General features: G+C 37.5%; 2 protein-coding genes across 4 annotated transcripts in view; one reads left to right on the forward strand and one right to left on the reverse strand.

Moving 5' to 3' along the window:
• Nucleotides 1–24,655, reverse strand: part of Arhgap6 (Rho GTPase activating protein 6) — a 493,644-nt gene that overhangs the window by 112,995 nt on the left and 355,994 nt on the right. The window lies entirely within an intron of this gene.
• Amelx (amelogenin X-linked) lies at nt 12,392–19,828 on the forward strand. The gene is made up of 7 exons (XM_033760265.1): nt 12,392–12,424; nt 13,995–14,059; nt 16,044–16,091; nt 17,317–17,358; nt 17,450–17,494; nt 17,764–18,231; nt 19,759–19,828. Exons 2-7 carry the CDS (start codon nt 14,006–14,008, stop codon nt 19,762–19,764), a joined length of 663 nt encoding a protein of 220 aa, XP_033616156.1. The 5' UTR covers nt 12,392–12,424; nt 13,995–14,005; the 3' UTR covers nt 19,765–19,828.

Raw genomic sequence — 24,655 nt, forward strand, 5'->3', positions numbered from 1 at the left:
AATAATTATATTATATTATCCAATAATGCACTATAATTATACATTTAAAGGAACTCCAACAATCTAGGTGTCCATCAATGAGAAACTGGCTATATAAACTACATAATATTTACTTGGTGGAATTCTGAGCAGCCATGAAGAAAAATGAAGGGGCTCTTTCTATATAAACCTATAACACTGTCCACATAAAGTTTGCAGGAAAGTATACACAACATATGGATTATGATTTTGCAGAAAGACTGGGATTATATTCTCAAATGGTTATCTTGTGGCTATCATTTGAGGATGGGATTCTCAAGGACTTAGACGCGATGCCTAATGCCTATTGTTTGGATTCATTTACAAACATGTATTATGTTTTGGTTTTTTTTTTGTACCAGGGTTCGAACTCAGGTCCTTGCGCTTGCAAGGTAGGCCACCGAACCGCTGAGCTAAATCCCCGGCCCCATGTATTATGTCTGTACTAGAAAAAAGGACACACAGAAAAATTAAGATGTACAAAAATGCCTTAAGTTTGAGCTTGTTATTATTTTCTCATTTGTGAAGATTTGGGGTTTGGATGGATAAAAGAAATGATAATGGAATAAACTCAGCTCCTTGCCTTCAGGATTGCTTACTGAACCCAATTACAGAGGTCGTGTTGGTTTCTTGCTGGCAATCTTAACAATTGATTCAAATTAGCACTTGTTTGCAGGGCTGCTCCACATTCAAATCTAGTTGTGGTGCAGTCACCACAAACAGGATTCTTGGCCACACAAAGAATGTGTCTAAAAAATGGCAAAACAACCGAATTTGTTTGATTAAATGAACAAAAACATATACTCAGAGGAAGGAAAAAAATCAAAACAGCTACACCCAAAGTAACCCACTCTGACGGGTGGTTCATTTACCACTTCACTGAATCAACATGTTAGCAGCCTCATGTGGACTCTGTGAGAAACCCAGTATGAAACGAATCACTAGGGAATAAACCAAGAGATCAGGGAAAACATGTTTTTGTCCATCATCCGTAAACATTCTTCTGAGCACTCACTGTGGATCTGCCATTGTGGTAAAATGCTGTGGGTGTGATAGTACTTTTATAATCATAAATGACAATGTTTTGAGTGTTCTTAACTCTACACATGGCAAAATTCATATATGAAAAATCAACTGGGCAAAGTTGATAAGCAACTATTCATATAAAATAAAAGTCTAACGAATAACATAACAATTAATTCCTAAAGTAGAATAAGTTGTATTTCATGGATCTTAGCTCTGGCTATACATTATATTCAACTAAAACAGTTTCTGGAGATAGCATTGTGCCATCAACATTTTTTAAAGCTCCCCAAGTTATACAAAAACAGTAAAAGTTGACAGGAAGGGGATGGGGGGGTGATAAGTTGGGGAGGAGAAAAGGAAGTAACAATGATTCAGATGCCATATGTCTATGTACCAACCCTCCAAGATAAATGTAATGTAATTATGTATTGTATAAGACTACTGTACTTGAAGGTAGCCCTTCAAAATGCATTTTGCATGGAGATCATCGCAAGGAGTGAAATAAGACTCAGAAAGACAAATACTGAATGTCTTCTCTCATCTTCTCTCATATGTAGAAGAGAGAGAGAGAGAGAGAGAGAGAGAGAGAGAGAATATGAAAGGAGAAGGAGGACTATTAGAGGAGTGGAAGAGAACAATGGAGGAAGAAAAGGGAAAAGAGGGTATGGGTGAAATGATCAAAGTATGATAATGCATGTGTGAATATGCCATAATGAAATTCATTAATCTGCATAAGTAATGTGCATTAATGTCTTGAAAAAGGAAGCATTTTGTAAAGAGATCCAATAGTATCTACCTGTCCTAATCTTGTGCAGTTTTTCTCAAAAATGATTATAAAGTGATAGTCTACCATGTTATGAATTCATGTTCCATGCAAATAATATATGGAGGTTTCTCACCTTACAAAAGGGTTATGTCCTAATAAATGTACCATAAGCTGAAAGTACCATAATTCAAAACATTTAAAACAGTTAATCTACCCAACATCATATCTTAGCTTACCCTACCTTAAATATGCTCCAAAAATTAGCCTACCATTGGGCAAAATCATGTAGTACAAAACCTATTGTATAATAAAGTACTGAATATCTCATATCATTTATTGAATATTGTGCTAAAAGCAAAACAGATTGGTTGCATGAGTTCACTTCTACACCATCACAAAGTTAAAATTGTAAATGTATACATATCGATCGATCTATCTATCTATATCTATATATATACACACATATATATTCATGCTCTCATTTGATCCCCAAAACAATTCCAAAGGAAACATATCACGATCCCTATTTTATAGATGTGGCAAATAAGAGTTGAAAAGATTTAGCAGCAACCCCTCAGTTTCACACAAAGTAAAGTCAGCAATCTCAGTCCATCTATTGATTTGGTGTCAATACACTTGACAGCCTCGTGTTGACTCAAGAATGCCTGCCAAGCACCCACTATGCACTATCTCCTCTTCCAGGCACTGGAGAGGCATGGAAAGAATGAGTCTAAAACGGAGTCTGCTGTAGGATAACGCTCACACTCCAGCTGAGAGGCCAACGTCACGTGACCAATTTCAGAGGATTTTATAGGAAGATTTCAGAATGGCAGCATATTACCCAGTGAGGTTTTTCTCTAGGACACACAATTTTGGTGAGAAAGAAAAGAAAAATGATCTTTATGGGAGGCAGAATAATAGCCCCCCCCCAATGTCCACATCTCAGCCCCTGAATTTGTAAATATGTTATGCTTCATGACAAGGGGGAATTAAAGTTGCAGATGGAATTAAAATTGCTACCTAAATGTGGAACATGGAGGCAGGAGAGTGACTGTCAGTGACATGGTATGAGAAAGACTCAAGTGGCCGGTGATGGGCTTGAAGATGGAGGAAGGGTACCATGAACCAAGGTAGGATGGCTGCTTCTAAGAGTGAGGAAAGGCAAGAAAATGGTTTTCCTTCAGCCTCCAGACATCGTAATTCTAGCTCAGTAAGACAACACTTCAAACTTCTTATCTTCAAAATTAAAAGTTAATAAATGTGTGTTATTTTAAGTCACTAAATGTGTGGTCATTTGTTTTCACAGGAATCAGAAGCCAGCATACTTTATCTTCGCAATTTTTGAAGAAGAAAAAGAAAAGGCAGAAAAAAAGAGGCAGTTAGTCCTCTAGTTTTTACCTAGCCACCATATCTCTAGTCCAAAATCTGGCTCTCTTTCTCAGAATGAGAACCTGCCTTTTAACAAGACCTTTGGGCTAGTCACGTGCTTTGTAACAAGCTCCAGGTACCGTGAGTCCCCAGTAATTCTTAGGTTTAAGCATTCATCAGAGTCACAGGGAATCCTGTTAAGACACACAAATTGCCGGGTCCCATCCCTGGAGGGAGGTGCATGTATGGATTTGATAACTGCAGTGCTCCAAGAGCGCTGCCCCAAACCGTGGGAGTGAGCGAAGGAGACTCCACCTGCTCGGGAAATGTCAGGAACGCCGGTGGTGCCCGTGCAGACTCACAGTTCTCAGCTCAATCGCATGTGTGGCTTGCACATTGTATAAGGCAACGGTTTCTGGAGTGTTGTCCTGGGACCAGAAGTCTCAGCATACGAATCTCTAGAGATATAATAGCTTGGTAAAAACTGTAAGAGCTACGTTCCTCTTTGTTTTTTACCTTCCTTTTCCTTCTTCAAAAATCGGGAAGATGAAGTATACTGGCTTCCTACTGCTACTAAAACAAATGACCACAAATATATTGGATTGAGAAACACAAATTTATCTCATAGTTTTCAACATCAGTGCTATTGACATTTGAAGTTGGACCATTTTTTATTCGCGGGCCTGTCCAGTGCGTTGTTGGATGCCTAATAGCATTTCTGAACTCAACCCACTAAATGTCAGTATCATCCTCATTCCACAGTTGTGACAAACAAATATGCTTCCAGGCGTTACAAAATGTCCGCTGAGGGGTACACTCATTCCCACTTGAGGTCTGCTCATGTGATTCTTATGCATGCTTTTAAGAAGAAGACTGGGCCGGGCATTTAGCTCAGTGGTTCTGCCGCTTGCCTCGCTAGTGCAGGGTCCTGAGTTCGATCCCTAGACACACACACAGACAAAAGAAGATAACTATCGCGAATGCAGATGTAAGCTCAGTGGAGAGCAAGCCTTTCCAAATAGATGTTTTTTCCAAATGTTTTGCTCTCATCCAATTTTACAGCTGATTTATGAAGCTCATCCTCTGTTTTACAACCTAAATATCAGGGTGGGAGAATAGGTAAAGGGGAAATCTTATAAATAGGCACAGTTAAAATCACGATAACACTATTAGAACATGTTTTCCTAAATAATTTTAAGTCACCTGAGTTAAAGAACTCAGTAATACTCCTGACACTCACAAAAGCTAAAGGCAACATTCTGTAACTGCTACAGTCCACAAGAAGTACAAATGAAAATATACTTATTGTTTTGACAGAGAAGCCACTATGTAATGGCAGCACCCTTGTAAGCACAATCCAAGTCTCAGTCAAGACTTCAGTCCTAACAGGTCAAGGTTACACAGACTAAAGCAACTGGAGGAAACAGTTTCTTAAAATCGAGAGCAAGAAACAGGCCAGTTACTACCTCGAAATTTTTATGGTTTCCACTCTGATCAGAGAAGATCCTAAGGACTAGAGAGGTCCCCTGATACTCTTCTCTCAGTGCATTCATTTATAAATGGCTTTGCCAGGGAGGATGGGCACCCTCCCCGGTGCTCTTCCGAACGGAAAAGAAGTCAATCTTACACACAGACTTTCTGAAAGTTCGGTTGTTCTCAGGCCCCTGTGCTTCCTCTTCTGTCCTCCATTTCTGAGACTACCTTCGATAAGCAGGACATGATCATGTTTTCATTAGCCACGGTATAAATTAAATCGCATGCTTCCTTTGGCTGCTGAAGGAGTGTTTATCCACTGTGGGATAGTTTTAAAGCTGACTTAAGTAAAACTCCTGGAGAACTTTTAATACATTCTCATGGTTGTAGCATAAAACAGTCTAAATCCAAACCCGGATCCTCTTTGAATTATTGACACCATGGTTCCAGTCCTTTCAGAATGAAGGCAAAAATCACTGGTAGGTGCCACTTAACTTTAGTTTTAAAATGGTCACCGCATCTTTAATATACTAAAAATGTATGATTTTCCCCACCAAATATCTTTTGAATAATGACTTCACTGGGCTTCTTTTTTCTAGTGATCTCTTTACTTTTTTCTAAAAGGTATCATAGAATTTAGGAACTCAGGCTGGGCATGGTGGCACATGCCGGTCATCCCAGCACTGGGGAGGCTGAGGCAGGATTGTTCAAAGTCAGCCTGGGCTACACAGTGAGACCATCTCAAAAAAAAAACAAAAAAACAAAAACAGAATTTAGCAATTCAGGTAAAAAACTTAGCCCTTCGGTACTCCTGAAACAGTGATGTCTGTGCACCAGCACACTGGGTCCAGACACTCATCCCATCTCACACACCCCTGCTCCAACTCAGGTTTAGATCTGCGGTTCTCAACTGCAGGGTTCTTTTGCCTCTACTTTCCCCCACAAGTGCCATGTCTGGAGACACTTTTGATTTGCTCCAATGGGGGGTGTGCTACTGGCACCTAGAGGGTAGAGCCCAGGAATTCTGCTCAAGTTCTCAAGATGCAGAATTATCTGGCCCCAAGTGCCCAGGGTCATGGAGGTTCTCAGAAATCTGTTTTCAAATCACATATAGTATGACTCAATTGATATTAAATATTCAGAACAGGCAAATCCATAGAGATAGAAAGTAGATTCGTGGTTGTCTAGGGCTGGCGGAAGGAGAAATGAGGAGTGACTACTAATGGGTCTGATATTTCTTTTCAGGTGATAAAAGTGTTCTGGAATTACATTACAGCAATGGCTACAGACTTTATAAAGATACTGACATATACTAAAAAGCACTCACTTTTACATTTTAAATAGGCAAGCTTTATTGCACATGCATAATAGTGTATCGATAAAGTCATCAGAATCCTTTATTATAGACCATTCATTACTTAGTTTTTATTTACTACTAAATAAAAACTAATATTGTAGAGCAGTTCTGAGAATAAGCTCGGGCAACAATCTTGAAAATGCAACCCTGACTCAGGGTCCTCAGAGATGTTTTACTCTTTTGCTAGCTAATGGGCCAAGAGTGCCGAGGTCAGGGCAGGAGCCTGGGCCCTTGCTTCTAACTCTGACCCTTGTTGTCATGTGAAGGTGGCCAGAGTCTCTGATCACTTTATCTCAACATCTCCATTCTTGCCAGGAGTCTCAGCTTCCTGGTGAACTCTGGAGAACCCCAGGGAAACAAGGATGATGAGAACAAGTGCTCAGGGCTTCACCACTGCTGATGGGATTCAAGTTCCTTGCCCTGACACTCCAGGTCTGACTCGGCATCCTAGCCACCTGCATCATTAGCTTTCTACCTGAAACCTTTACTCCTGCACAGTTGCTTTCCTGTACAACTGATTATGCTATAGCATTTCCCATTTTTTCCCCGCCAATGAGTTAGCCCTACGATGGAATAGATTTCATGTCTATCCAAATATTTCACATTCCCCATCCCCAGACATTATCCTGCCTTTCCTCAAAGTCTCTGACTCATGATGAATTATAATTATTTTAGGCAAGGCGTTCTACATTTAATTGCAAAGGCCACAGAAGCATTGGAGGGTGTCACCTTTTGGATTTCATCTCCTTCTCAGTCCCCCGTCTCACACTATGCCAGCAGCACTGACTTGCAGCCACTTCACCAGCACACTACGTCACTTCCACAATGGTGCCTTTCTGCGAGCTCAAAAGACACTAAGCAAACTCCTCTCCTCCTCAAGTGTTTATGGAAAACTGACCACCCCATTGAAACACACACACTGGAAATCTTCCATGACTAACTCTACTTTTTCCTTTTCCATTCTCACATTCTAACAGGCTGAATTGTTAAGTCTGTTGTTCGTGGTTGCTTTCTGTGAGGTTGTGAGAAGGAATTTTTGTGTATTTTAATCATGGATGTAGTCCATGAGCCTAGGATATTCCTAGAAAAGTGACTAATAAGTATTTAAACATGTAAAATGCTTACAGCAGCGGCTGGCACTTAATAAATGTCAGCTTCATCATTATCATAGTTGTAACCATCAACTTTCTCACAAAGGGATAACTCTTATTCTGTACCTCTGCACTGTATTTAGCCTTTTGTAAGTACATAATGGATAAAGGTTTCGAGCTTGTTTGGGGACTGAAACATATATGTACACACATATGTATCTTTAAAAACTGATAAGCCATTAACAAACCATAAATTCCACTACATTAATGTATAAAATCGAATAACTTCTCTAGGTTGTTTGAACATCACTGGTGATTTCATAGCACTTCCATCACCCTGAAAAGAAATCTCACGCCTGGTGGCAGTCACTCCCTGTCGTCCCCTTCCTCAGTCCCTGAGAACACTAAACCTGCTTTTTATGTCTTTGGATTTGCTAGTATGTAACATGCTCAAGGTTCTTCCATTTCAGAGCACGTACGTGTAATACTCCATTGTACGCCTATAATGCTACATATTCATATGTGTCCTAGGCTTTGTATATTACAAGTATTCAACAAATATTTCATTCTGATGAATTAACAATTGAGGAGATTTATGGAACGCTATTAAAATACATAGAAGATAAATATCATTGTGCTAAGAACAAATAGATGAAGATGCAACATCAAGCAAGATTTTAAAATGGAAAATTTGTAATTCTGAACCTACCTTAGCATTGTTCTAGGAAAAAGGCCATTCACAATTTGAGTAAACTTGTACCCACCTGACAGAATTCCTAAACAAACATTGTATAATTTCAAATAAAATTCTATATAATAAAACGAGTAGAGCTAAATTAATTTCTGGCCTTTGCTCTGGTTTATTTCAGTCCTTACAATTATATCAGTTTCAGATTTCATCAAAACTCCAGGCTGACATACTATTCATAATGTGTTTTTTTTTTCAAAAAGAGGCTTGGAAATAATTCTTAACTGCTATTACTAAATTGTACATAGTTCAAGGAAGTCATGAAGAAGATACCAGTTGACAAACCATATGAGACTCTGTGTTAGAAGGGCCATTAGCAGAGACTACAGTTGCAACGGGGTCCAGGAATGACAACCCAGATGGAGCTGTTGACATTGCTGGCACTGAAGTCCTACATGGTTTCTTTCCCCTGTAGAATTTCGCATCATATGAAAATGGTATTCTGACATTTACCTTAGGAGGTAAGAGGAGTTATGTTACTAAAGTGTGCAGCAATGTAAGATTTTTCCATCCAAGAACAATAGAAGAAAACTTATATGTCAAATATGTGAGTGAAATATTTCCATCATTTTGGCTGGTGAGCCATTTTCTTTCTTTCCTTGAAATTTCTCTCTTTAGCAATTACTGAAATTCATGCACTTAACATGATTATATTTAAGAGTAAAAACGCATGCTGAATAACATTAGTGGCACCCCTTACTGACGTTTTCCCATTTTCCAGGCATTCTGGTAAGTGCACAAAAGTGTCAAGTACAATGGCTAGGTTTGGGCATCATGGGCCAGAGGCCTAACCGCAATTCTTACCTAGCCTGTCTTCTGCCAAAGATCAAGTTCCCTCCACCATAGCACACTGCCTTTATTTAGAAACTACTCATCTGTATGTCTCTTAGACCCCAGTAGGAAAGTACAACTTACTTTGTTGCATTTTGTCCAATAAACAGAAATTACAATGCTTGTTTTTACATTACAGTGCTATCTCTGTTAACATAGATGTAACATTTTCACTCCCGACAGTTACCAGTTAATTATAACCCAAACAACACCCTATCCATCTGCATATAATTTCCTTTATTGAAAGTTGCTGTACCAGATATTTAGCAAAGGCCTACAGACCTTTCAAATTACAAGTTACATGAATTTTTTCTGTGAATGCTTATTTATTAAGATATTATCTACTTGTGTTCTAAAAGAACTTTTCTCAATTTAAAAAATATTGTGCTTAGATTTTATTTTCAACTTTTAGTCCTCAAGAATGAACATTCAATAAACTCAGGATTTTTGGAAAATCTAACACTATCACCTACTAATCACTCTCATCGAACAAAATGAGAAATACTATGATCCAAACTTCTATTTCTCCTGACTTTATTGTTTCCACAGATTTTGTAATGACATAAAATTAAATATTGGCTACACAGTGACTATCACGGATGAGCAGCTTGGATGCTACAATTCATGTTTTGATTAATATCGACCTAGATGGAGAGAAAAGAGGGAGAGAGACAAACAATTTTAGACAAAGGGGACCTTTGCTACCCATGTGAGTTATTTAAATGGTTCGTCTCAACGCTGCGTGATTTCTTTGTCTTTGCAGAATCCACATCAACTAAGAACGTTGTGTTTTTTTTAAAATTTTCACAGTGGCACGAATAACTTTTCCACAATTTCCTCAATTGAAATTATAGCACCTACTTTGCTTAAGAGAGTTTTTCAGGTACTAAAGTTCTCCAGAGGAAGGATAAGACATAGTACCTGACTTCCAAGGGCTGAAATGTAGCCAGAGTCTGAATGATTATCAGAATCAATTAGTGATGAAGTGTCTAAGTTCAGAAGAGGGCACAACTCCAATTCCATCCCAACAAAAACCATCCTAGAGTATGATTTTTTCTTATAAGTAAATGTCAACAGAAGTTTTGTTACTTCTGTTTTGGCTCCAGTTACTTGAGAATACCTCCTCTCAAAATTACTCCAGAATGTTGGGCAATTGCAGATTTACTTTATTAGAGACCCAAGAGATGATATGAAAGGCTAGTAAAACGCAAAATGCCTGACTTATCTAAATATCATCCTCATACTCTGAATATGCTGAGACCCAGGAAGAAAGCCAGAGGAAGGATGAGCCCCAGGACCAAAAATAACAAAAAACAAAAAACAAACAAACAAACAAAAAACTACTGTCAAAACCCGGTGCCACAAAGCAGAAATCCCTGTGCATTTCTCACAGGTGAGCCTCTGTGAGCAGGCCATGAGTTTAGAGCAGTGCTTTACTGTCAGTCGACAAGCTTGGGCATATGGTTTTTCAGCACACTGTAAATTAGAAGCAGCAAATTAAAAGGGGAGAAGTCGCTAGCATAAGCATCCTAGGAACACCAGAATGTGATGGACTGCAAGTCAAGAAAAAGAATAACTACCAAAAAGTGGGCAAAAGAACTCAGTTGAACAGTAGAGTACTTGACTGTAGGATCACAGGAATAAATGTCACAATAAAGAAACATCCTGTTGATCACTGTGACCAAATCTATCACCTTTTCATTCATGAAAGGTGAGGACAAAGTAATGTGAATAAAATTACAAGACCAACAGTTATTAACCAGTGATTTCATTAATAGAGATTACCCAGAATTTTGTGGAAAAAAATGTCATCAATCCTTTCAGGCACTCCAATGTATGTAATTAAATAAAATGGAGTGAAGGGTTCAAAGCGAATATTGTGTGATATACATATTCCTTTTTCTCCTTTTTATTATCCTTTAATATGTTGTTTTACATCTCTGCTAATTCTCCTAAACTTCATTTTGCAACTTCCTTCAGAGAGAATCCCTCTTCTATTTGATATATGATTCACAAATAATTCATGGGTACATTTGGCTTTTAGAACCACATTATATGTTCGATTTCACGCATACATTTTGCCTGTTAGAGCCCTCCACTTCCTTCTCTGCTTCTTCTTTTTTCTGATTAAAAAAGTCTTTCTTCACAATTAGCATTCATCCTTGATAATTCATATTCAAAGATCAACTTAGCTTTTATTTTTTAGCATTCTTCAAACATTTGCTATTTGCCAGGTGATAGGAGTGAGGGGTCAATAAATGTCTTTCAATTTCCCTCAGAGATATCTCTCATTTATATTTCATATTAATCCTCTTAGATATGTTGTATTATGATCCTAATCTTACAGATGAGGAAAGTGACGCTTAAACAAGCTAAATAATTTTTCAAAGTCCTTTTAACGTGCGGTGGAGCTGAAGTCAGGACCCAAGTAAATCCCAGCTCTATCTCTTCATAATTGCTACATTGCTTTCATAGATATTTTCTCCTTAAGTTTCATTTAGTCAGTGTGGAAAATCCATAGAAAAATACATGTATATATACAAACTTTATCAGTATGACTTAAGTATTAAACTGATCCAGCTATAACACCAATTTCACCAGGTATATATTTAGTATCTCCTTTAAGGATTTAATACTAATGGACAACTCATTAATTACCTCCTGTCATTAGCTATAAATTTGTTTTCAATTGATCTGACTCTAGAATAAAGGAAAATCCATATGTTTTACTAAGATAGAGAGGTAAAACACATTAACAAAGGCTGGTAAAAGCACGGGAAAAACAGAAATAAAAAGCTAATCGGCTCTGCAAAAGAGAGGGGAGTTTGTGTTTGCCTGTATGAGAAAGTGGGATTGGTGTGGCCCCAGAAGAAGGACCACCATACTGAGAGAGGCCAATTTGCTGTGTGAAATAAGGGAGCCAGGGCACTGTCCTCTGTGATACATGCTCCTAAGGGTCAAAATATATTTTTAGTGTGCTATCTGCCATGTGACATATATATTGCTTGATCCTTTAGATGGCCAGAATACATTTTGCTACTGTAATAAACTCGAGCTCATGGTTACTCGCATGGCAGATGGCTTCAGCATAGGGCCAAGAAGGAGGACTCTTGTCCCCTCGTTTGGAGGACATCAGAGTGGTGATAAAGGAGCAGCCACAGCGAATAAGGGAAGGAGAGGCAAAGGACAGTTAATGATAAAATCATGATCTGTCAGAGCCATACTGGCGAGTGATTTTTGGTTCGCTTATCAGAATGGGAATTTGAACCAAAGTATCCTAACCTGAAAAAGGCTGGAGAACCCTAGTGGCCACTGTGATAACACTAGAGAAACTTAAGTTTGTGCCTTATTTATTTTTTTTAAGAACGACGTTGTTTGCTAGAATTGAGAAATACACAATGGCATAGCAGCTTCTTAAACATAAATTTGAATACATCAGCATGTGCAGCTAAATAATTTGCTGACTTCAAAACAGCCAGGTGAAACTTTTTGCCTCCTAAACCTATTATTGCCCATAATGAAAGAGTCTATATACACTAATCACTACATACAGCTTAAAGGTTGATCACAGCTTCTAAAACTTCATGACACAGGGATTTTTAGCTATACTCAACATATTTTCCGTTCAGAAATCTGATTGGTTGTTCTAGGTACCAAGAACCATATATATTGGGCTCCTAGTTGGGAGAAAGCTACAGGATCAAGCATCCCTGAGTTTCAGATAGAAACTTAGAAAACCTTCAAAGGTATGTGGATTTTATTTATAACTTGGTATACTTTTTATTGTGCTTATTTCTTTCTCTCTCTGCATTTCATGTTGAAAATATGCAAATATATTCCATATTTCCAATGTTTTATGCCACCAACAGTTATTTTTTCAGTTGGACTATAATTAAATTAGAGTTTGATTTCTTTAATGAATTGCATTACTGTTAATGCAGTAAAGTGTTTTGTGTTTTTTTTTAGAATTTTAGTTCAAGAATTGCAAAGCTTTCCTTGGATTCAGTTTTCATGGCAAAAGCACTTATTTTAATTACTTATCAATGAAGATAAAATAATGCTTGCACAGGCTTTTTTTCCATTAAGTTTATTGGTACATTTAAGATAAACATTACAGTTACATCCTTCATTGGGATCTTGTACCTTTACATGATGGATCTTGGTTCTCATTTCTTCCCCATTCCCCTGCCTTCCCTTCACCCCCTCCACCCTTCCCTATTTACAAAGACTTTGTTTCCAGTTTTTCCTTTTTTCGTATTTTTTTCTTTTCCCTTCTTTCCTTTCCCTCCCTTTCCCACTTCCCCTACCCCTTTAGGCCGTTTCTTCCTATTTCACCTTATCAATTATACTATTTGAACCTTATTTACACTTTTAGTTTTTGTGATCCACTTCTTTAAAAACATTTTAATTATATCAAATGGAACTATCAATAAACTGTATTTTCTCATTAACCTTTTAGCAAATAGATTTAGGAGGTAGAAAGTTTTAGTGTAATTTTTGTAGCTAGAATAATTAATGGACTTTTTACTTCTTATATAAAATTAAAGATCTTCTGATAGCTAAGTCAGTCAGTAATCTGTGTGACAAAACAATGTGTATTTTACAGTGGCCTCTTTTGCTTCACATTCTAAGGCCCTTAATTATAGAATAATTGCATGCATTGTCAAACAAAATAAATTGTTATTAACTGAAGATGGAATCTTTTAGGTAGAAATCATTGAAAATCCATTAAAGAATCCTAGAATACCAGCTCTGTCCACTTCCTTTGGTTCCACCTTATCTTTTGCTACAGGGTGGAAATATCTGGCACAAACCCCACTCCCTGCTTAATCTATTTTGTCCAATTACTTAGTATCTTTTCTCAAATAAGTCTTTGTCTTTAATAATGGTAATACTAGAGTGCACTGTACAAAATATATTTCTTTGTCTTCTTGTTTTAAAATTCTAAAATACTGTGCACTTTGATGATCTCCCAAACTTCTAGGGTCAACTCTGTTCTTTCAATCAATATAAATACCATTAGTTCTCCTGATGCTACTGTCTGTATAATAAAGACAATAACGTAATGATAATTCATTTTTGTTCCCACAACTTATTAAGCTCTCAACTGAATTTTGAAGCATCTTTATCATTATTCTAACTCTACAATTATATAGATTGAAAAATTGCAATCACATACAAATGAAGTCACCTCACAAAAATGTTCTATCCTTTTATTAGCAGCATACTAATATAGATTATGTATATTTTATGGCACATTAATTATGTGCATGCTTGAGAAGACATAAGAAAAGCAGTTGTTAATTTGCATTTCAGAACCACCAGAAATGGGGACCTGGATTTTGTTTGCCTGCCTCTTGGGAGCAGCCTTCGCTATGCCTGTGAGTAAAACACCCTTTGTGTAGAACTGTCTAATTTCATAAGATCGAAAATCAAAATCTATCCTATGGCTGGTAAACTTCAGGGTTTAAAACAGTACAAGTTCAGAAGTCCTCAAAAATCTGTGTTGAAGAAATCCTTAAAAAGTTTTTTTTTTAATGGATTCTTGACCGCCTCCAGCAAAGATTCTGATTCAGTACATCTGGGGTGGGACCCAGGACTCTGCATTTTAACAAATTTCCCCAGGAGATCCTACTGAAAGCAGTAGTTTGTAAATATAACTGCCCATCTCTAATTCATTCCTTCAAATATAATCCTTTGAAGGAACCCTTGAAAGCCAACCAGAGAAAGTACTCAATCAGCCTTAGGCAAATCCTACAAAAATCTCAAAAACTCAATTTCTTACAACTTCTCAAATCTCTTTGTGCCCTTCAAATACCACTGCAGTTACCCTGAAGTGGGTAAGATTTCTGTTAGGAATTCTCTTCTTGAACCATCTCTCCATTCTCAGAGGCACCATCCCTTTGGGTGCATCTGCTATGTGGGCGGTCTGGCTTTCATGTGGTTGCCCACAATCCTGCCTATGTCCAGAACACACTGACATACTTTATATTCAAATGTACCAAAGACCAAGAATTCTGACCCTGTAGATAGAGTTACATGAGGGCAGAGAGCTCAGGTCACATGCAGGCAATGCTCTTTGGTGGCATAAAGAGCAGTTGATACTACAAACCAGTAAGCTTGCATACCTTCCTCCTTTCTCCCTCTGTCACCCATAAGACCAAGATTCTGCTCTGTGCCTTCCTGAAATCCTGCATTGTGGTAATATCCCAGACGGCTCCCTGTCTTACAAATACAGCCCTTTTTCATGCCAGAATCCAACTTCCCCAATCTCAGAGGGCTTATGTCCTAACAGTTTTACACTCAGATGAGAGTGAATAAATCCTCTTATGAAATATGAGCATTTTAGCTGGGGATTTAGCTCAGTGGTTCCGCTGCCTGCCTCACAAATGCAAGGTCCTGTGTTCGATCCCTGGCACGAAAACAAAACAAAACAAAACCAACAAGCATTTTAAAAGAATAGAACAGAGTCAACTCTTAGTTAGCCCCACATCTGAGGGAGATGTCTTGCCATCTCATCTCATCTCTCCTGACCTCCAGGCCCAACCAGAATTCAACAAAGCAGGCATCAGTCACTTGGCCCCAACTTTTTAAGGGACACACAGTACTGCTTTCGATAATTATTCATGTTTCTTTTTGTTTTTCAATTTTTATAATTCTTCCATGAACACACTGACAGAATAATGAAAAGGATCGGTCTAAAATTCACAAATCAACTCTTTATTTGTCCAGGGGAGGAATTTAGAATGTTTCCATTTCACCTTACTCATCATGTTCTCAAATTCATCAACAGTTCCTACCTAGTTGCTCCTTTGGTTAGTGCAGATGTGTTATTTCACTTGCAAGTTAATTATGAGAAATGCCTTTGATACTTAAGGCACTTAACCAGCTGATCTATAAAGGGTCTTTTGTGAGAAAATTCTTCGCTTGTTGATATTTTTTAAAATTGTGCAGTAGAAACATACCTCTCTCCCTAATATGGAGTGAGTTTTGTCAGCAAGTAAACTGGTCAGTGGGATAGGAAATGATTCCTTGACAACATGGGGGGATGGGCTTGTCCCAAGAAGCACTGGAAAAATAAATGCATGCTGGTTTCTACTTCCAGGTCTTCTACCATGAGTGTATTACTCCAGGAGAGTTATTTAGCTGTTCGAGGATCCTTCAAAATAAGAAGGCCTCTCCTGGAGAGTATACCTATTTAAAAGTAGTCCTCAAATATATTCTGTACTGTATAGACTTTTAAAAATAGCTTTAGTTTCCTATAATGTGAACAATTGACTTAATCTCTTCTTCTCCCCCCTTTTTTTCCTCTCTTTTTCTCTTTCCCTCCCTGTTTCTATTTTTCCATACCCCTTCCTATAAAAGCTACCACCTCATCCTGGGCACCCTGGTTATATCAACTTCAGTTATGAGGTAATTTTTCTATTTACTAATTTTGATCATTGTCTGAATTAATAATGCCATGTGAAAGACTAGTGTGTTGATTCTTCATTCAAGATGTTTCTCAAGTAGTTCCACATTTTCAGTTCTACAAGCCCTGACAGATGGCAGACAAGCCTGCACTGTCCCAGCACCCTCCAACTTGACCACTCTGAGTCAGCCTCTTAAATATGTCTATAGATGTGTGCATCATGAACTATCACTCCACTGGGTCAAGGGGGCTCCACTGTAGGGCAGAAAGTGAACTCTGAACAGCCTCGTTTTATTCCACTCCATAAAGTGTGAGGATTAGGTAAGATGCTTTTAAAGATGTTTTCCAGCTCAAAAATGTGTGCTTCTCAGATGTTCACACTCTATGTGTGTCTCTCAGTGGTTTCACTGAAAGATCAGTGACTAAGTCTTATAGAAGAGACTCTCCAGAGTTAAGGAATGCATATGAGTTCCGGAAATTGGGCTTGAGGTTCCCCTCAAACCTATACTGCCTACAAGACCGTGGGCAAATCATTTCCTCCTCCTGGAAACTCAGAAATTCTAGAGCAGGAAAACAGTGATCAAAAGATTATTTGGTCAGTAAAATAGTAACTGAATATGAAAAGTGCTGTGGCACTGACCTATAACTTGAGCAAAGTAGATAATTTTTTAGTTAAATGTTGTACTAACATCAGAAGTGCAGCCAAAGGTTCAGCAAGTACATACTGTTCAGAAAGGGACGAAACTCTCACTTGTTTGGCTAACAGGTTATGAGTCTGTTCATTCATGCAGACTGAAGAAAAAAACGTTAGTAAGAATTTGGGGCAAGATTTTCTGTTAAATCTTAAAAATAGTTGACACATGTAACCAGTAAATCTTTGTCTCAGGGATGAGGGACAGTGTTTCTACCTCCTTTTTTCCCATTGTGATACCAAGTAAAAAATAATTTGATCAATATTATAACATATTATTATAATTTTTACTTGTTTGTTTTGCTTTTGCAGTGAAGAGCAGGGACTGTAAAATTAAACAGAATCACTACTTTTGCAACCTCAGTCAAGTTATGGAACCTCTTTAACTCTTCATGGACTTATCTATGAAAATGGGGGTGATGATACTTGCCTTAGCATATGGGAGAAAACATGAAAAGTGTATGTGATACATGTAACACAGTGCCTGACACCTAGGGAGCACACAACAAATATTTACCTTCTTCTTTCTTTTGTAGAAGTCACATTCTCAGGCTATCAATATTGACAGGACTGCATTAGTGAGTCTATATTTAATACTGCATTAGTGAGTTTACATGTTGGGCAAAACTCAATGAAATCAAATGCATTTCAATCTCTCTTTCTCTTAAGGTCCTTACCCCTCTGAAGTGGTACCAGAGCATGATAAGGCAGCCGGTATGTAAACATGTTGTTCCTTATCCCCTCAATATGTTAGACATACATTTAAATTCCCTTATTAAGTGAAATATGCATAGTCCCCATTCAGACACTAATGAGAATTTTAGTCTGTAAAATGTCATATATGCGTACACAGTTAGAAATTCCTGCAAAGGAAAAAATGACTAGAATATTCATATGCTCATAAAGACAAAGAAAACACTGCTACTTCTCCAATTGGAAGTCAAATGAGCCAATGGTAAACCTGACTCTCTGTTTCTCACCAGTATCCTTCCTATGGTTACGAACCCATGGGTGGATGGCTGCACCACCAAATCATCCCTGTGCTGTCTCAACAGCATCCCCAGAGTCACAACACCCTTCAGCCTCATCACCACCTCCCAGTGGGGCCAGCTCAGCAGCCTGTGGTCCCCCAGCAACCAATGATGCCAGTTCCTGGCCACCACTCCATGACTCCAAACCAACACCACCAGCCTAACCTCCCACCAACTGCCCAGCAGCCCTTCCAGCAACCCTTCCAGCCCCAACCTGTTCAGCCACAGCACCACCAGCCCATGCAGCCCATGCAGCCCATGCAGCCCATGCAGCCCCAGTCACCTCTGCACCCCATCCAGCCCCTGGCACCACAGCCAGCTCTGCCTCCACTGTTCCCCATGCAGCCCCTGTCCCCCATGCTTCCTGAAATTCCCATGGAAGCTTGGCCAGCATCAGACAAGACCAAGCGGGAAGAAGTGGTAAGTATACCTTGAAGCCACTAAAAGGCAAATCCTGGGGCAGTGGTACAGCAGAACTGGATCCATAGTTTTAAGTTCTCAAATAACTCAGGGCCTACAGTTGCATAACTACAGGCCCATGGTTTTACTAGGTCCATGCATGTACTGTAATTTTATGCTATAAATTCATTTAGCTACCTGGCTTGGTAATTAAGACCAGTTCTGATGTGTGTGGGTTCAAGTTTGACAATGATTGACTTCCCATATATTACAGAAACCCATTAACTTAGAGTAATAGTGAAAGGGAATATCAATTTTTATATTCCAAAGGTTGACTAGCCAGAGTAAACTAAGACTGCAGTGAGGATTTAAAAAGGAATACTTTTTCACAGTGAAAGGGTACAAATATTTGAAAAACTATAAAAAGCAAATAGGAAATCTCTTTACACACCTGAAGGAAGATTATCTGTTTAAACTGGTTTTCAAACTTGAAGGAAACTAAAATAGGGAGAGTATTAGATTCTTTCTCAGCACTGAGACCCAACAGATTGAGCCTTTAGTAAGAAGTTATTACAATTAAGTACTAAATCCTCTTTCATTATGGGAAGCTCTTCCAAGCAAATGGGAATAGTCAATAAAACGACTCTTCTCCACATCTACAAATCCGTATTTGAGGTCACGTGATTCCAGTTTATAAATGCTACTGATGATTTTGCTACTGAGAAGCAGAGACGAGTGAGCTGTTAATAACCTCAATGGGGAGCCAGGACACCTGGGTTCCATTTCTGGCTTTGCCCTCAAAAAGGAGGTAGGGTTGTAAAACTTATTTAAAATTTATGGGTGTCTTCACTTCTTTAAAACATGGGAAGTGAGTAAATCAGCTAAGTTTTCTTTTGCCCAACTACAGATGCTGTAGTTTTCTAGTCAGAAATTATAAAACATGTCAGATGGGGCTTCCACAATAGTGAGCAATTTCTAGAGAATATGAGGTAGAATATTTTAAAACTGACTGGGATGAAATAATGTGGTACTTATTGTTGATCATTCTAATATAAGGTACATGTTCTCTGTTTCCATAGAAAATAAATTTATTTACCTCTTTATTAATAATTAACATCATGGACTTTCTAATGCACACTTATCCTCCCAAAACCATTTATGCAAAGGTGACTTTGGACAAATAGTTTGAACTCCTTAAAACTCAATTTCCTCTTGTTTAAAATTAGAGTATAACTATTGATAGATTTTTTTTGAGTTATTTTATGGAAAATGAAATAAAGTGATGAGCTCAGAACCCGGAAGGCAGGAAGTACCTAATGAAAGTTAACAGTTGCTATTTTATTACCAAATAGTAGACCATATATCCTCAAGGTAGGAACCTAATATCTAATGACAGTGGCATAAGAAAGACACTTTAGAAATTATAGAGTTCAACTCAGTGGTTGTACATTGTTTTGACAAGACAGAAGACACACGTGTTATTGTAAACGATACTCACTAAGAATGTTTGTAAATTATTTTAATTGTTCCTTTTGCTATTTTTTTCAGGATTAAAAATCAGAAAATGAGAGAACTGAAGTAGATATTTCAGTTGCTTTTAGGAATGACACAAGAACACAATGCCTGCAATCATTTTATTTAGCAAGTTCTGTAACTAAAAATAAGTATTAATAGCAGACAATAAAATGTTTTAAAAATCATTCATGTCTTTGTGTTGAATTAAATTTAACTTTTTTTGTGGTACTGAGGATTGAACCCAGGGCCTTCGCACTGAGCTACATCCCCAGCCCTTTTTTATTTTTTGTTTTGAGACAGGGTCTCGCTAAGTTGCAAAATTGCCCAGGTTGGGATCAAACTTGCGATTCTCCTGCCTCAGCCTCCCACAGTGCTGGGATGACAGGTGTGTGCCACCACACCTGGCTTAAAGTTAAATTTTCATGTCACTCTAGAGAGCATATTATAAATCAATATGCTATAATAAATCATATTATAAATCAATAAAGTAGGAATTGTTTGTTTACACGTACAAATTGACCATTTGGCAGGCAAATAAGGACTGCATTTCTTTTTAGAGAAATGTTTTATTATCTCAAAACTTTTTCAAAAAAATGGAAGTTTATACATCAGTTATAATAGCTGATAAAGTGAAAAATGATGAACATGTACAGTCACTGATCCTGAACCAAATGAAGGAAAGTTTAGAAGAAAATTTCTCTGCATTGAGAAAGATAAACTTTAAAGCAATGTTTATATGATAAAATGAATTAGGACTTGGCCCATTAGCTGGATGCTTCACACCACATTAGTAATCAGAATTTGGTCTTTTGATCTCATTCTACAGAACAAATATTTTAAATGAAATTATGTGATATGTATATATACTGAATTTAAAATGATTGAAGTAATTAGTCTTCCTAAGAAAAAAATTTAATAATGGAGCTTCAAATAGAGAACAACAGTGATTTTATATACAAGTCATTTCTTTCACTTCATAATCTTTAAGATGATAAATTTTACTGCATAGTCTTAAAAATGTTAACAGATGCATAAAATGGACTCAAAAGAAGTTTTTTCCCCACTCATATTTATATCTGAATCCTTTTTTCCTCCTACACCCACACAAAATTGTAAACAGTCTTTGCAGGGTTTATGTTACACAGCACCCACAGTAACTTTATTCCAGTACCTTTATGATTAAGACCCCTTAATCATTTTCTGGAATGAATAAACATAATTTTACTGGGAGGGTGTCGATATTCAAACAAATAACTTGATTTTAAAGGATTTAGATTCAATCAAAAGGTAAGAAGGGGGCCGGGGGATTTAGCTCAGTGGTTCTGCTGCCTGCCTCGCAAGCACAAGGACCCGAGTTCGATCCCCGGTACCAAAAAAAAATGTAAGAAGGCTTTTAATCAATTGGCTTGGACCAATTTAGTCAACTGAATAAATATTTATCAAGTACTCTCTAGGACAAGGCATTAGCACATTTCACCACATACTGGTGAAAACACGAAGCCACCATCCTAAAGGAATCTAGAATCTACCAAAATGATCAAACAAGATCACAAAAGAAGGACCAGTTATGTTTATGTTATGGTAGAAGTACAGTCAAATTTCACTGGCAAATATGGCCAACATCATTAACGAGCTGCCTAACAGTTTTCCTCACCATTTCTCCCTTGTTGCCAGGGAAGGAATTAATCCCAGCATCTGGCCTTTCACCAGCTCAGGAGAGATGCACCTCCTTTCCTGCCTGAGGTGGTGAATAATCATTCTTCCAAGCCAATTAGGGAATCAATTACCAAAGCTTTGTGCCCTTGCCAGTGATTGGTTTAGGGAAGGGTTGTGGTGGACCCTGAACACTGAGTGAGGACAAAGTCAAGTCTCTTGGGAGAGGAAGACATTCTAGGGAAATGTGTGCCCTCCAATTAAAAAAAAATACATAGATCCATGCTAGGAAAATGTGTAGTTCCATCTTTGGATCTATTTATTTGAAGATGATGCCCACAGCTGTGCCCATCATCTTGTGACCAGGAAGGGAAAGTGGAATGATGAAAAGTCCCTAGATTTTTAATGACCTCATTGTACCCCTGCATTAACTAATCCTGGGACCAGCTACAGCTGTTCTGCTCTTTCAGTGAAGAGCAGGAATTGTGGAATTGAACAGAATTAGTACTTTTGTAGCCTCAGTCAAATCAGTGAACTCGAACTCTTTATGATCTTAGCTGTAAAAGTAAGTGTGCTGATATTTATTCAAAGCATGTGAAAAAACATAAAAAGTGTATATGACAAATGTAGTACAGTATCTGACACACAGGAAGGACCAACTAATATTTGCTTCTTTCTTTTGTAGAAGTCACATGTTCAGGCTATCAATATTGACAGGACTACATTAGTGAGTCTATATTTCGTACTGCATTAGTGAGTTTATATGTTGGATAAAACTTAATGAAATCAATTGCATTCTACTGTCTCTTTCTCTTAAGGTGCATACCCCTCTGAAGTGGTACCAGAACACACGGCAGCCGGTATGTAGATATTTTGTTCTTTATTTCCTTATGATAGATAATAGGCAAGTATTTCAGTTCCCTTATTAATTGAAATATTATGTCTACTCCACATGCAGTGAGGGCTGGTGTTGCTGAAATTCTGGTGGGGGTGGATCAGGTTCAAAGAGCAGGGAGGCCAGGGGCAAAACAAAATATCTATTATATAAACCTTTAAAAGTTGGAAGTCTACAGTAACTTTTCATATTGAAGTAGTTCTCTTTTGATTTCAGTAAAGTGCCTGAACTATTGCTGACGTAAAATTCCATGGTCTCTCCATTGGATATAGTATACATCTTTCTTGCCTATGATTAATTATATTGAGTCTGAATCATACTAAAGAGGTCAACTTTAACAAAGAACTCTAACCAGAAAATGCTCACAGTTCACTTATTAGAAAAGGCAAGGGAAAATAGGAGTTAACAAGCCAATTTCCAGGATGTATTTTCAGAACTGTCTATCTTAATAGCATATATTGAGGATGGAGATTCAAAAATTATCTGAAACTTTTACTTATCAAAGATATTAATAATCACAACATTTTCCAAGTCAAAAATTTAGATGTGGGCCAGGGATTTAGCTCAGTGGTGCTGCTGCCTGCCTTACAAGTACAAGGTCCTGAGTTTGATCCCTGGTACCCCCCCCAAAAAAAGTAAAATTTAGATATATAGGATGATAATGCAATGGAAAATTGCAAGCCAGAGATGAATATTAACTGCTAATTATCCTCCATACCTGTACTATCCAATCTTGTGGTCCCATGTGGCTATTTAAATATTAATGGATTAACATAAAAATTTAAAATTCAGTGTCTCAGTAACAGGTGACATACTTTAAGTGATAAACAGCCACAGTAGATAGGTGACTATCATATTGGACAGTATAGTTGCTGAACTTTTCCATTACCACTGAGTTTTATTAGTCAATTGTTCAATACGCTACTCTCTGAGATAGAAGAACAATTTCTATTAATTCAAACATTTTAAATAAAAGACAAAGCAAAACAGACTTTTCTGGCTAAAACTAATAATCTTACACATCCACAACAAGTTATTTCTTAGCATGTCAGTGATTCAGATCTTTCACAAACATTTTTTCTAAAAACAAGAGAAGTGTCATTCTTTTCCTCAGGCCAAACCACATACAGAAAATGTTTTCCCCTCTGGTCGTTGTTTAAAACAAATAAATCCAGATTTCAAATACATGAATTTTCCTGATTATATTTGAACTGCTTTACTACCAAAGAATGTTTTTTTTTTATTTCAGACTGTAAACCAGCAATATCCACACTGAAAGTAAAAGGCGAAGTCTGCCCTTGACCTAGAAATTCAATGGAAAGTGATTATAGTTTAAGCTGAATAAAAGATAAAAATAAGAAAAATTGTGTCTGTCTTTAAGATTTACTGCTGGTGAACTTCAGAAAATATTTAATTATCACTTTATTTTGCTTTTCAAACAGTATAGCATGAAACATGGGGAAACACAGTGGATTTATTCATAGTAAAAAGATATATGTGCAGACACATACCATTTGAGCGATTTGAAATTTAAATAAAGCTTCACTCCTCTCCAACCTTTCAAAAATATACACATGGTATGAATTATTGCTACCTAGATACATCACACTTCTTCATATAAAAAATTCTATCATGGAGAAAGGTCAAGTTGCTTCTTTCATCTGCAACTAATGTCAAGTTTACTTCTCTTTTCTTCCTAATGCCACACAAAATGAAAATCTAGACTTTCCCTCCAAATCTGAAGTTATACCCTTGGAAGTAAACAGGAAATACAGACTGAGTTTAAATCCAACACATAGAAAATAATATAAGATATTAGATAACTCTGTTGATTTAAAAAATAATGTGAGATTCCACTGTGTATAGCTTAACACAAGGAATCAAAAGAGAAAATCAGTATCGAGCAATTTTCTACATTTCTGGGACATAGCAAGATCTAGTAGTATTTCACATTGCCTTAAGTAAATACTCATCAATCTATGCTTTTTATGAAATTCTTATTAATTAGAGTTTTCACTTATTTTTGTGATTTGGCTCCTAATTCCTTTTCTCCTCACTTGTTTTGGAGGCTTATCAGTAGGTGGTCACTGGCTGACATTTAGATATGAAAAGAAAATACATGCCTGCTGTGAAAAGTCCATGCTAGCTTCTTGTGAAACACCTGACTCTTCCAGAGGATAAATAATACTTGAGGAAGAAGCCTGGGGTAGGAGTCGTAAGGGGTGAAGAAGCTGAAGAGAGAAGAGTAGTCATTTGTGTTCCACAACAATTACCTCAATAAATCACACCTGACTGCTCTATCAATAACTTAAATCAATACCCCCCCTTATAAATATTACTGTCCCACGGTTGACAAAAAAACCCAAGACTGGTGTTTATTTT

This window comes from Fukomys damarensis, unplaced genomic scaffold (genome assembly GCF_012274545.1).
Source record: "Fukomys damarensis isolate Sample0158 unplaced genomic scaffold, DMR_v1.0_HiC HiC_scaffold_39, whole genome shotgun sequence".
NCBI lineage: Eukaryota > Metazoa > Chordata > Mammalia > Rodentia > Bathyergidae > Fukomys > Fukomys damarensis.

What these genes read in the sequence shown, in the direction of transcription:
- Amelx (XM_033760265.1), top strand. Translation starts at nt 14,006, where the DNA reads ATGGGGACCTGGATTTTGTTTGCCTGCCTCTTGGGAGCAGCCTTCGCT. An exon ending in GAGCAGCCTTCGCTATGCCT is followed by an intron (nt 14,060 to 16,043) that starts GTGAGTAAAACA and finishes TTCCTATAAAAG; the next exon opens with CTACCACCTCATCCTGGGCA. An exon ending in ATATTGACAGGACTGCATTA is followed by an intron (nt 17,359 to 17,449) that starts GTGAGTCTATAT and finishes CTTTCTCTTAAG; the next exon opens with GTCCTTACCCCTCTGAAGTG.